Here is a 14,162-nt window from a genome sequence, read left to right on the forward strand (position 1 = left end):
CATCGACTTCCATACTTGACTCTTTTTTGGTGTCAGAAGCCACCGGGACAGGTAAGTACTCGAAGTGAGAGGGTTGCCACCTGTTCTGATGCGACACTTGTCTCTCCTCAGTGATAAAGAGCGAAGCCGTCAAACAAGCTACCGACCTCCTGCTCTCCGGCTTCCAAACGCCCCGGCCCATTACGGATTAACGAACCCTTAACAACTTTGGGATCTCGCCTCAAAAACGAAATCAAAGTCAACGTTAAAGTTTGTGTTGCCCACACGGCTGGACAACCAGCTAGCAAAGGAGTACTTTATTCGAGAAGTTGGAGGTCCAAATCCGGTGAAATACAAAGTAACTTTTTTTGCGCGGGGACGTTTAGATTGGCTGCCATGTCTCTAGCTGATGATCGATCGTCCAAATCATAGCCCTTCACTTCTTTATATCTTTCACTAGCCTATACAAACAGGCTGGTGTGCATATTGAAAATAGAACAAGTTTTTCAATAATCCTTGTAGATAACGGAAACGCTGGAGATTGTAACTTTAAATGAAACTGCTTCTTATGAACACCCCCTTTTAATGAATGGAATAGGCTTACAGACTGTTGTGCGCACATCACGCGCACACCCCTTCCGTCGCCCCCCCCCGCATGCATACTTGTGTGTGGACGTGACGTGACGTGTTCACCTCGATACTTCTTTCTGGCTATATGACGTCCGTGTCTCTTGCTCAAATGACGTCACGTTCGGTTCTCAACAGAGTACCTAACGAACAGTGTAAGATGGTTACATTTTCAAGCACTTTACTTTTTTGAACGCTGGGTAAGCCACATAACAGGAAAAATCGTTAAAAAAAGCAAAACTGCACATTCCAGTCATGTCATGCTTGCTATGCAAAGATTTTATCTTGTGATTTAATGGTTTCGCAGCATTTTAATACCAAACTTCAGGAAATCGTACCGCCACCATTGCTTTTTTGTGTGTAACAGTTCAGTGAAAGATGGAGTAACATGAAATGGAAAAAAGAACAGGTCAATGACTTCACTGAGATGAAATTTTATATAATATTTCTGGTCTCATCTATTGAATGTTTATGGCCAGCTATAACAAATAAATTTCATCTTAAAATTGTTTTGGCACTACAAGGCGCTCTCTCATTTATGACGTCATTAAGTTACCATTGTGTTTCACCCACAGTCTTGTAATTTGAAAAATCTCCTCTGATGTAATAAACAGGCCTACGCGTCTTTGAGTTGTATTGATTGTCGCTTGTATTGTTCTTATCTTATTATCCTGGAAGCGAAGGTCAAACGAATTTAAGGTAACTCAGCAATATCAAATGTCACCTAAGGCTAAAAAGGACCCAAGAAATGTAGCTATACAGTTCTTGTAAATGCTGGTTGTGTCGCATTCAACAGGCTTTTTCTATTTTGGTGTGCTGTTTTAATGGCATTTTGGTGTCTATTGATTTTCATGTTTATTCTGACAAATTTGCATATCATAATCAAAAGTGTGATACCGTCGCAGGCAGAAATCCCAGTGTTACAGCTTTGCCTGCACTAAACTTTGCCTTAATTTTGCTGTGTGACGCACATGTCGAGAGCAATTCATGAGCAGTGTCTTCCTGAAAGATAAAAAAATGAACACGCCCTCATTTGTCAAGAAAATCATAGAACATCTTACACGTGAAAAAGTGCCATTTTCAAGGGTTGGAAATTCAGAGTTTCTCTTAATACAGTGACAAGGAGTCGACGGCCAAACTGGTGATGGACTGATTGTTTGTTTATTTACCCTGTGATCTACAAACAGAATTGACAAAAAAAACTAATAAATATGCGCACAGACCTGGGACACTAATATTATCAGAACATTAACATGGCAGGTCATCAACATCAAGATAGCACGGAGAGCAATGTTTCCAACAGCTCTTCCGCAGACCTTTTTACCATAAACATGCTCATGCATGGTTGCAACATTTGATTCAACACTGCCATTCAAAGAAAAATACCATGTTGGTGTAAAACAACAGTTGTTCAATCAAAATTCTAAGACATAAACATAATGTGACAGTTTCTCCATAACTTGCCAACTTTCAAAGCCTGTTTCAAACTAATCTCACGTGCATGTTGAGCATTAAACCATTGAAAGAGATTTTCCCCAATGGACCTTAATCCAGCTTTCCCAAAAAAGTTAAATGAGCTCATTGACAAACACTCCGTGAATCCCGAAAGGCAAGTCTTCCACCTCGGCACGGGCTAACTCTTGGAACGTCCGAGCGTCAAGAACGAGAAGGAACGGCTTCTTGTTCGGCTCTGCGTCCAGCACTAAGGACAGCACCACGCCTGGTGAGAGTACAAGAGAAAGAAGAATAGAAATGGTTAACAACGTACGCAGAGCCCTCGGGAGTTAAACCTGGTCGGTTTCTTTGAGTTTATATCAATCAAAAAAGAAAACCAAAAAAAAAAACAATGAACGAGCGGAGACGTTTAAAGGATTACAGCTAAATACACATGATGGACAAAGACCAAGCAAAGAATCGTCCCTGCTCCTTTAGTGTTCAGTTCCTGGTGGAGTGTTTCTCTGGGGATACACCATGTACTTTCCTTTGGAAAATGGTTCTTGAGATGAGACTAGTCTTCAGCCTTGTGGAAGCCTCCTTTGTTACATTATCAGACTTTACTTCCCTTTGAAGAAATCCGCCAGAAGCCCGATTATAGCCTTTATTCAAGTCGGATTTCCTCAGTGTGTTGTGTAAATACACATTTATCCCCCGGTATATGACTAATGCAGCATCCTCAGACATTTTACTTGGTCCTTTGCTTCAATGAGATTATTCAATTTCCAGGACAAGGATATGAAAACAAATCAAAACAGCAGAACGAATGTAAGCAAAATAGATAATATACACAGCACTTTAAACATAACAGACGAAAACAAGAAACAAAGCATCCTTAAGATCGAAGACTATTGTGTCGAGTTTTTGTGGGGCACTCTCCAGAATGCAGTGATTTGTAAATGTGTAAAGAGTGTAAAGCGCACGGATCTCCTCTTTGCACAAATTCCGAAAACAGTAATGTAAACGGATGTAAAGTGCGCTGGTACTTGATCGCCCACTTATTGAACGTACCGTCATCCTCCTCCACTCCGTCGGGGTTGGGAACAAACACCGCCTCCGATGGGTAGTGGCTCCCGGACAGTGAACCCCACGTCAAGTGGGTTCTTGTCTTCGTGTCAAGTTTTACGATCTGAAAAGTACAATGAAATCACGGTATTTCTTCTTTTAACCGCTTGTGCCACAAAGTGAACAGAGGTAGATAGAAGGAGTTGCAACGGTGGCCACACACCCCAAAAAGCACATTGGGGGGGGGGTAATGAAAGGCCAATATTGTTTCGTCCATTGCATTGTTATTCCTTTAAATAGCTAAAGTTTATCTCACCCCTCAGAAAGGCCATAAAAGGTTACATAAAAACATTTCCTAATTTTTGCTTTCCAACAAACAACTTTGCCACCCCTCCCAAGTTTGTATGACTCGAGTCACTGACTCAGCTCGTGTCCGACTCGAGTCACAATTTTGTGAACTCGACTTGAGTCCCAACTGGTAAATGAATCAAATCGACTTGACTTGACTCAGTCCCTCATCAGAAAACCCGACTCGAGTGAAAGTTAAGACTTCGAGTCTCGACTTTCAATAATAAAAGCAAACTTCTTTGCCAAAATAAATGTTTGAAATAACTTACAATGCCGGTTATTAATATTCATGCTTTGTGTAATTATCATCAAGAGAATAGATGTGGTGCGATAAAATACAATAGAATCCAATAGAGACCCAGAAGTAAATTTAAAGAGCCATTGCAAAAAATGAATACTGAGCTTTTCTTTTTTTCCTATTGTGTTCAAATGAAAAAGCATTCAGTGTGGCATATTTGAACAGCGAGCCCAAAGTAACAGCCAACCTTCCTGCATGCCAACAATGGTCAACATCCAAGCATACAATGTATTCGTACTATTTCTGCCTTTGCAGTAATCACGACACTAGCTGATTCTTCCTTCCCATAATTGACTACCTTTGGAGAGTTGTGTATGCACTATTAGACGTGAACACCTCAAACGTAACGTGTTTACGCTGTCTTTGCACTCACAAAGTTACGACGGACTCACAAAAGAGACAAAAGAGACCAACTTAACAGGGTAAAGATATGCAGTGACTTCAGCCCCTGGGTTATTGTGACAACTTGGACCGAAACATTTCGAATTCTCTTCACTTCTTGTACACTTTTTCCGACATACCTCTAGAAGATTGTTTGGCATCCCATAGATATACCGGTAAGGTCGGCTGTTGTATTTCTCATAGTTGATTCGCGGCAGCTCAATTTCTGTGAAAGTTAAGAACTCATGGTAAATCTATTCTTCCGAAGTTGTCAAGACAGTTACAGATTACAGTGTGAAAGTCCTTTAAACGTACCGCATTTCGCTTCACGTGGCGTCCAAACGGGGACGCATAACAACTCCAGGGTGCTGCTGACAAAAATCGTATTGCAGTGAGAAAGCAGCCAAAATGTACCGAAGTTAATCACATTGAAACGTTCAATTCCGGAGTTACCAATACGCGTTTTCAGTGATTGAAGAACCACGGGACAATTCACATGGTCCACACAAAGGAAACAAGAGATTTAACGGTAATAATTACTATTTTAATGTACAAAATCTGATTAGTTCTCTGGCCATTCCGAGATTTATCTACAAGTGAAGCTATACGCGCACGACCTGACAACTCTGAATAAATCTGAATGAGCAGAGGGGGCCGGTCTACACTGCGAGTTGTAATGGATGACAGTGTTTTTTTACGTTTTTAAAACTCGGGATTAGTGGTAATCGTTTGAGCAAATCCATTGCTCAGATAACTGTTGTTGAATTTCGGTTACTCACTTTGATCTGAAAGATCCTCGTGCGTGCACACAACTTTGCCTGGTCCAATTAGCTTAGCAGTGGCTCGGCTACCAACAAGTGTAACAAGATCTTCGGTATCTTTCTGGTTAAGGAGAACACATCAAACACAATATTTAGCTTCACTGGTTTTTCACATTTTACACCATTGTTTAGACACGTATGTTCACCCCTTCAAGTTTGTGCACATGCGCTAAAATTCGGCAAAGTCGAGGTTACTTTCTGTTGCTTGTTAAAATGGCGACGCCACGCGCCAGCCAGCAACCGACTATACCAAAATCCATCTGCAGAGATCTTGCGCATTGTGTAAAAGTTTGCTGAATTTTATACCAGCAAAATATAATCAGGATTCAGATTTTATTTTGTGATGAGTTTCTTGTTAATCATGAGTGACATTTGGGAGAAAGTGGGGTGAAAGATGTCTGTGTACGTTGTATTTCCGAACATAAAAGGGCATTTAAAACTCGAAGAGTTGAATTGTTCTCCAGTTTTTCCACACATGCAGCATATCTTGATAATTGAAAAGGTGTTTGGAAAAGGTTATCATGTTATGTTTAAGCTACTGCGAATTGGCCATTGTTAGTTTGATCAATTTCAATTTTGGCTCTCTGTCGATCGGTTGGCCATACATGTACACATGTGCACATTCATGTACATGTACTCCATCAACGCACGTATGCGTATACATGTACGTGCACTATTACGGACAGGTGATCCTCGTTCAAGATATTCAATTCGCAATAACTTCAAAATACTTCCGATGCTTTTATCGGGTCTTAATACACACGGCACGTTGTTTCGTTTGTTTGGATAAACTGGAGAAGTTGTTTTAAAATTGGAAAGACCGTGGACGTAGTTTCTTTCAAATCTGATCGTATTTATTTTCTGTAAAAATTACTTTCTCAGAATTTGTTTAAAATTTTGTGCAACTGGGTTCATATAATACGGTGCTTTAATGTGGACTAACCAATCAGGTTATCTCCGTGAACTTTATTTGTTTGTATTTTGTTAGAAATAAATTATGGTCTCCATCCGCGGAAAGAAGTGTCGGAACGATGTCCCACACGTCGCCTGGCTCGAAATCCAAAGTAAAGTGATCGAGTGGGCGCATGCGCCAACTCTCAACTAAGTGGTGCACAAGGACATGGGAGTGAACATACTTGTATACAACTAGATTAGACTGAGGACGGATCCAAACCCATGGGGGGGGGCAAACCAGTTTAAGCAGCGTCCCCGGTGCAGGTTTGCATCAAGTGATCGCACCAGTCACCAATTATTATTAAGCAGCTGCTTAGGAACAAAATGGCTCTGTTCATAGAAAAAAAAGTCTACGTACGACACTTAATATTATCTACTCTGATTGATTCATCTTTTTTTGTTGGTGGGGGGGGGAAGACATGGCCCCCGTTGGTCGTGGCTAGATCCGCCCTGGAACTAGAAAATAATTTGTTGTTGAACCTGGCGTTACTTGGTGCATTAGAGTACAAAGACAAGCCGCTTGGTCGTAGCTTTTAAATACCAGACTAATCCTTTCCTTTGAGTTAAAACCAATACTCCAAAGATGTGTTTTCTCCTCTGAGTTGTTTTCAATACTCTCAGTTTCACTGTAAATTTTTAAGACTGTTCTGATGTTTCAAAGCTAATCCTTTGAAATGAACGAAAACTCAATTTTCTTACTTTCAGGTCCAGGGGCAAAACGAAGCGAACCGCCCGCAAGTCTTCTTCGTGTGAGGCCACCATTGTTCGCGCTGCCTCCAGACCAGCGCTGTCGATTATGCTGGCATCAGCATGGCGGCACAGATCGACGACCACGTGTCCATCCTCCTCGTAGGCATTGATGAAGTGGAAGCAGAAGAAGGGTTCGGCGAGGTACTCGGTGGACACCACCTCGCCGGTGCGCAGATGCACGAGATAGAAACGGGACCTGAGTTGCAAAAGCAAGAGTCAGGTAACACCAATAGGCCTTTGCCCAATGTTATGAAACTGTGTTGCGGTACACAGGGCCTGCAAAATGCAAAATCAAGTTACAGGTAACACCTACAAATCCTTAGCCCAAGTACTTGGCAAGAGATGATTGCTTTCTAACAGATACGTGTATACTGTACACTTCCTCTAGGATCAGAGTAAGCTTGTAATTAGTGATGTACGTCAAGTGAAACCTGACAACATGCTGGGGTATGTCAGACCCCCATTTTTCCTTTCTGTGTGAAGTATATGATTCATAATGTTTGCCAACACCATTAAATTGGATAGAGAAAGAGATCTTTGATTATATATTTTGACATCAAGTTCCTGGGTCTTCTCACCCAAATAAAGCTGAACTCTTCTTAAAGGATTTTGTGTGCCATTCTGGTACAGCCAGATGCTGACAGACTTGACTAACGAGCTTGTGCCATCAGCACTTGGGCAATGGCTTACGGTAAGGCGTTAGGGGTGCGTGAGGCCTTGGTTTGTCTGAATGAAACCCTTTTTCAAACTATGTCGTACTTCTGCTTTCGATTGAACTCCAGGCTGGTGCTCGGGGCCACCTCGCGCAATTTGGCGGTGACAAACTTGAGGACATTCAGCACTAAGGGTTGCTCCAGGAAGACAATGTAGTTTTGGGTCATTCCGAAGCTGTGAAAATAGCTGGGATACAGCGACGACGAGGCTGGGATGCCGCAGACTATAGTCGACCCTTTCATGGGTTCCTCGATGTCTCCTAAAGACATTCGTAGGAAAATGTTACACACGCTTCTCAGCACTTATTATGCGAAACAAACTTTAACCTCTTGACCATTGAATTCTAATAACCAGAGCAAAAAGCAAAGGCAATGGTATGATGGCTCGAATAGAACATAACTGGTCGTAAATATATTTTTCTACGTCGCGAATTTATTCACGACCAGCCGTGAGTATTTTCGCGACGTCGTGAATCTTCATAAAACAAATTCACAGCGTTTCGAAATATAGTAACAACTTCGCAAATGAATCTGTGACAAGTCTCGAGTATATACACGCTATGCTTTGTCTAGAATAAGCCATGGATTTTTCATAGCAACTATTTTCCCAGTAGCAAGAATGGTTCAACAGTGTACACGATGGGGTGCTGATACATGTACACAGCAGAGTGTGTTGTGTAATGTAATAACGCCCTCAATCGCCCGTTGGGTTAAATACCCTCAAAGCCACCCTCGAGTACCAATTCCTACGAATTTCACCGCTAGTGCCGAACTTGAAAAACACACCTGGTTTGGCCAGTGGCGTCTTGATTATACTGTATGTGACATGTCTTCCAAAGGTTGTTCCCATGTTGTACACGCAACCATCATCTCCATAGTGTGGATGCGCTGTGGCCGAGTTCACGGCAACGTGATCCGTGATCTTAATCTTCAGGAAGAGAAAATTGTCTTAAATATAAATAGTACACTCCTGAATTCATAAACAGATTAGACACGTTACCCAGGTTATACTGGTCATTTTACGGGCCACACACAGAGGACATGAACAAAGAGAATGACATAGAAACACCATAAAGTAAGATTATACAAAAAGTGCGAAAGTAGTGACAGAGGGCCAAATCCCCTTGCCCCACAAGACACTTCATGTAAAGAGGACCAAATTAAAATTGCATGATGTAGATCATAAGAAAAAACTACAAAACCTCAGTTGATGTCTGATTAAAAAGGCGATCAAAAGAGATTAGGAAGTTAAAATCAGTTCGAGGGCCTTCTTTAGGTGACATGAACCCACTGTGGCCCAGATCTAGCACTGTGACTCTGCCAATGCTAATTTTCTGAGCATGCAAATTTGCTGAATCAAATGCTGAACATGAGTGGTAAGATGATTGGATGGTTCCGAGGGTGAGACGATCGATATATGGTAATCAGAGTTCAAAGTTCAAAGAATTTCTTCAGAAGTGAGCATAACCACACAGACATGACACGTTCGTTTATACGTTTACCTTATTCGTCGTTTTAAGGGTCCGGGGGTCCACCTTGCATATCAGATTAGATTCCGTTAACGCGTAAAAATTGTCTTGTCCAAGATGCAACCAGTTCACGTTGCAGTTATCGGTACAATCATTCAGGGGCTCCTTAAAATAGGAGAAAAGGTGCCTGAAATAGCTTTTGCAGGGATCTCTGTGGACGGCCGTACCGAAGGCAGCCACGGCTATGCGCTTCTCGGCCATGGACAGTTGGTAAGCGTCACTTTCCAGATACCTTTAAGGGATCGATTAAAATGTAAGGATGATTTACATCTCACAGTTACACTTAAAGCAGCCATGTTTTCTTTCTTGCAGGGCATGCAGCGTACTGTCAAAAGCTATAGAGCAAATTTGGCGAGCTCCTTGTCATTAAGATTTGGCTTGTGCTTCATTGTACGATGCCGCTGTGTTATTCGAGTATCAGTTCTTAAATCGACAGTGGTATTGTCTTGACTGAATCTCACCTGCTCTGATACGACACTTGTCCATCCTCAATGATGAATCGATGAAGAAGAGCGAAGCCGTCAAACAAGCTACCGACCTCCTGCTCCCCGGCCTCGAAGAGCCCCGGCCCATTACGGAGAAACGAGCCCTTCAGCCACTTTGGAATCTCGCCTGGAAAATCCAAAATGGAGTTTGATGAGGGAGTTTATAAACGCGTACTAAGTGCATAAGGGAGTAACATGGACGAACGGTATTCCATATGTTACAGCCTTGCATGTGTAGTGGAGACAACTTTAACTTGGGTGATTTTTTTTATTAGTACTTGCAGCCTGTATTAAGATAGGGGTGGCACCCCTTAGTTTACCCAGTTGGAGTTGCAGTGTGTGCCCCCCTGGTGTTTATTTCATACTTAAGTCCATGTAGCATAGCTAAAGCTTCAGTAGCAGGTCAGCTGGCAGAGAGTAAACACTCATGTAACCTGGCATCCAAATCTGCCCTTGCTGTATTTAAGAATCGACCTGCAGTGGACTTGGTAAGTTTCTCCCCTTTTCCTTTTTTGTGAACATGATCATGTGCCGCTTTACTTTGTTTTGACATATTAAGGTTTAGCTCTATAGTCAAGTCAGCAGTTTTCCCTTGACAGAGATATATTTTTTTTAGGCTCTCCTTTTGATCCATTTTTGGAGGTCTGAAGATACTTGCTGACTTTTCCCTAGAGATGCAGAAATAATCTGTAGTTTTGCAAGTGTTTTTTACTTTAATCTGAGGGCGTCATGTAACTTTTCATGTTTTTGCTGAAGCTTATCTTTTGAAACAGAGTGTATTGTTTTTTTAGTATCCGTGAAAAGTTTCCACTCCTTTTTCAGTTGTTGATTATCCCAGGCACTTGTAACTTTTGGAGTTCATGGTTATTGGAAGTGTTCCTATTACATGTATTGCTTGTGGTTTTCTTTTTTTTCTTTTTATCTTTTTGCTGGAAGTGCCATGAAGTTGTTCTTTATATAAGGTTGTTTTGTTTAGTAGACTAAGTTTTTTTTAGCTTCGGAAGTCAGATGATTGGAGTATGTAGGATCGAGAAGTTGGAAACTTTGTGCTGTTTAATACTTGAGATGCTTGGACACATTTTTTCTTTATCTTTTCCTATTTTTTTGTATTTTAGTTTGAAATTTTAGGCATGGAATACACTTGTTCATATTTCAACCATGTGATTTTTATCTTGTGTAAGGCCAGTTTCTTTGTTCTCTATTCCTTGCCACATGGTTGAGGCAGCAGCTCTTAGTTTATGACTAGGGAAGTAGGGATTACACATAGGATTAGAGTGTCCTGCCTTCCAAGAAGAGGCCAGAGTCTTTTGTTTATTACTTCTTAATTATTCATGAGCTGAGTGTCAGTAGCATTACCTACCCTCCTTCCTCCCATGCTAGAAGTTTATGACGGATTAAGTTTTACCTTAAGTACATGTAGCATGGCTGTGCATTGCTAGGTTATTATATGAAGATGTTTTTTGTTGTTGCGTAACATTTCATTTATAAGTATCCATTTTTTTCTTTCATTGCAGGTTGTTAAAGCTGTTTGTGTAATCGATTTGTACTTTTCTTGATACTGTGTTGGCTTTTAGGTTACAGTTTGAATATTGTTGGCTTATAGTTGTGGTTTGACTTGGCTTTGAGTTATAGTTTGAAAGTTGGTTTGCTTTTGGTTAGTTCCGTTGGTTTTGGTTTCTGGTCATGGTTTAAATTTTCCTTGGTTTGGTCCTTTTCTTTTGATTTTTGGTCTGGGTCTATAGGTCTTTTGAGTTGGTTTATGGTCATGTGAAGGTTGGTCATTATTTTGGTCCGTTGGTCTAACCGTCGAGGATTCTTTTTAGGAAGATTAATCACTGTATCTGACGCTTTCTCTTTGGTGTTATTTTTTATTTCTTGTTAATCTCTTGCCTTTTTTTGAATAAATCTTCTTTTGATTGGTTGTTCCGGAATTGAAGAAATTTTCTCTGTGTGGTTTTTTTTACAAAGATCTCGCGCCTGTCTTTACCCGATCCCGGATTGTTTATCTTTTTGTGCTAATCCCCAGCGAAAGATTTTTTTTGTATTTTGCAAGCGAGTTTCCCCCAGTGTCTAAAGTTTTCTTAGGTGTGTCATTTTTCCAGGCTACACATCCAGCATAACTCATTCAGTCGTAAACTATGTGAAGACATGTAAAGAAGCCTAAAACTGCCTTGCTGTCAATTTACTACCTAACTATGAAGCACAGAGATTTTGTCAGCGACGTACTATAACCTCCTATGCGTGTGCGTGAGGATGTTGGTAATTTACCATGCAATAGAGGAGTCACTAAAAACATAAAGTGGCGCACTGCCCGTTCGCTTGAAACAGAACTTGACAATTATATTACACTGCTCTTTACACTGTGAAGGCGTATGTGCATGCAGGGAACTTGCAAACTAAGATTAAGTTCTTTGAGTAACCTTTATAATCGTTGAGTGACAATCAACTAATAAAAAATAAGAAATTAAGACAAACGAATAACCAGAGCAGTTGTCAAGAAAACGGAATAGCCCGTTGTAAGTCCTGGTTGTAAACCTATAAAAAATCACACAGAACCTATGGCCTCATTAGGAGGATGTTGTAGCACAAGTTATTGGAAGACGTTGTGTATGACAGATAGTGGCCTGGTAAAACCATGGCGGTAAGCCAAATCTTACAGCTTTTAACTTACCAGTGACAGTGGCAGGCCTAGGGTCATGACTCTCTTGATGAATAGAAGCCAGGATCTGGCGAAATGGTGATTCTGCTTCCTCTCCAACATCAGAACGGGTAGATTCCCCAGCCTGCATATCTCCAATCCAAAATGAAGAATTACTTGACTGTATGGTGTTGATTTGACGTCTGCAAGCACGGGCAAGCCTGTTCAAGAAGCACGAATGCTGCGGGCTTGTGTTCCACTTTTTGAGTTTCTCGATCTATGAATGGTTTCTCAAGGGATTCCTGAGAACATGAAGTAGATTAGGATTAAAAAAAATAGTTTTCGAAAAATTATCAGGCAACAGTAAATAATCCGAAGGTGTGTTGGGATACCACTGGCCTGGACTTGTCCAGAGCCCCAGATTTTTGTAACTCAAGGCCATCCCGGGTTGCCTTGCCACCGAGCAGATAAGGAATTGAGGGATTATGCGACGAACAATGACCAAGGTCGCGCAATTCAGTATGGGCATGAGGGCGAAGCTGTTATGTAATTGTTTACAAGAATCTTTGCCGGGTCATCAGCTGATTCCAGCGTGTTTCCTGACAGAGCAGACCATGGTGGGCATTCACTCGTCTGGATGCTCGATCGTCAGGCGCGCAAAGGTCGAGTAGGACGGTATTTCTGTGCTTTATCAGCAAATATGGAAAATTGGTAACAAAAGAGAAGAACTATATCATGTACGTATCTGATACAATGGAGGTATACTCGCACCAATGCTGAAAAGTCTTCCCCCGTTTACATAATGTGTTCACCGAGATGCAAGATCGATCGAGATGAATCATGAAATAATTGAAATCCATTGAAAAATCTACTTTTGACATTGTTGACGTCACTTCTGAGTTGACGTCTAAATCGGCGACAAGGCGGAGTGCATCAGACGATACCTAATATTTTTATGACGCCATCATGGCATCATACTACCAAAATATTATTGGGTCGTGGCCCACCATTCTACAATGAAAAGATGCACACAGACAAACTGACAGGCAGATAGATATCCCTGAAAAAACGCTGGGCAAGTTTATGCCCAACGATAGGTACCAGTCGTCTGAGTGTCACCCGTTCTGCTCTGTTCAAGCTCCGCTAGCCTCATAGTGAACGCGCGTCTATCACATATAGACTAACAGCGCGTTCCCACTTGAATTGGGAAAAGGTGGATCTTAGTCCGACATTTTGGTGTGATAGTTATCTTACCACAACAAAACCGTAAGTCGTGTCCCCACTAGCGCTTGATCCACCTTTTCAGACGGAAATGTCGAGCCCGAAAGGTCACTGAGTTCGATATTGCGCATGTGCTAGCTTGCTGAGCGCGCGCTCTGTGGCAGTGTGGCGTACTGGGGCGGCATGCCTGTGACCCTGCGGTGTTTTGGGTGCGGAGTTCTGCTAACGTGACGACCTTGAATCGGACCGAATGTTCAGCCTAGTACGTTGTCTTCAAACTTTGCTTCCGTTTTTAATACTCTGTCACACGCTGCGGGCTATACGCTAACATGGAATTAGTTTTTGATGGAAAGCAAGTGAAATTACACAAATGAAAAGGGTTAAGAAACAGACGAATGCGCAACGAAAATTGTGAAAGGGCAAGGCACACATCGCGGCATGCATGCATTGCGCTACGTGGTGACACATTTTGCTAGCCCGTAGTTCAGCAGTTGTTTATTGTGAATGCTGTGCACGTTAAAAAATTCACATGAGCTACACGCCAAACAACGTATTTCTTTGTTCATCAGACCGCAAAAGTTTCGCACCACTCGTGCTTAAATTGTCGGATCAGATGGGCCACCTTTTGCGTTCCCATCTGATCGTGATTCGCCAATTGCCGGATCTGATCCACCAATTGGGGGATATGATCCGGCAATTTGGCAAAAGGTGGATCAGATCCCCCAATTGGTGGATCAAGTGAGAGCGGTCTGTGAGGTTAAGGTTAATCTCCCAACTGTTAGGCAAACAGATTACCCAACTGTGTTGATTCTCTCCTGAGATTATGTACGGTGTAAAGGGGGGGGGGAGCTTATATGGCCTCTTTGACCGAGATAAAGTTGAGATAATCACTGATACTGTTTGCATCCATGTGGACGGT

At 41.7% G+C, this 14,162-nt stretch overlaps 1 protein-coding gene and 1 long non-coding RNA gene across 3 annotated transcripts in view; one reads left to right on the forward strand and one right to left on the reverse strand.

The window, feature by feature from the left end:
- Positions 1–6,748, forward strand: part of LOC147799620 (uncharacterized) — a 34,482-nt gene extending 27,734 nt beyond the window's left edge. The window contains exon 3 of the long non-coding RNA XR_015424948.1: positions 6,613–6,748. This is a non-coding gene — a long non-coding RNA (uncharacterized LOC147799620). The remainder of the gene's footprint in view (positions 1–6,612) is intronic.
- LOC147799622 (beta,beta-carotene 15,15'-dioxygenase-like) lies at positions 1,746–13,627 on the reverse strand. Of its 2 annotated transcripts, XM_087135173.1 has the most exons (11): positions 13,277–13,627; positions 12,056–12,324; positions 9,361–9,511; positions 8,873–9,131; positions 8,157–8,298; positions 7,417–7,630; positions 6,607–6,853; positions 4,912–5,014; positions 4,273–4,358; positions 3,112–3,229; positions 1,746–2,326 (listed from the first exon to the last, which is right to left on the reverse strand). In XM_087135173.1, exons 2-11 carry the CDS (start codon positions 12,171–12,173, stop codon positions 2,175–2,177), a joined length of 1,590 nt encoding a protein of 529 aa, XP_086991299.1. In that variant the 5' UTR covers positions 12,174–12,324; positions 13,277–13,627; the 3' UTR covers positions 1,746–2,174. The 2 variants fall into 2 exon arrangements, with proteins under 2 accessions (XP_086991299.1, XP_086991298.1); XM_087135172.1 differs by lacking the exon at positions 13,277–13,627 and having other exon boundaries at positions 12,056–12,500.
- Positions 13,628–14,162: the final 535 nt, after the last annotated feature.

The sequence above is a fragment of the Acanthaster planci genome, linkage group LG03 (genome assembly GCF_054643075.1).
Source record: "Acanthaster planci isolate LZ-2023a linkage group LG03, COTS_SCS, whole genome shotgun sequence".
In the NCBI taxonomy this organism is placed as follows: Eukaryota; Metazoa; Echinodermata; class Asteroidea; order Valvatida; family Acanthasteridae; genus Acanthaster; species Acanthaster planci.

What these genes read in the sequence shown, in the direction of transcription:
- LOC147799622 (XM_087135173.1), bottom strand. Translation starts at nt 12,173, where the DNA reads ATGCAGGCTGGGGAATCTACCCGTTCTGATGTTGGAGAGGAAGCAGAA. An exon ending in TAGGCCTGCCACTGTCACTG is followed by an intron (nt 9,512 to 12,055) that starts GTAAGTTAAAAG and finishes TGGATTTTCCAG; the next exon opens with GCGAGATTCCAAAGTGGCTG. An exon ending in CGGAGTGGAGGAGGATGACG is followed by an intron (nt 2,327 to 3,111) that starts GTACGTTCAATA and finishes TACTCTCACCAG; the next exon opens with GCGTGGTGCTGTCCTTAGTG.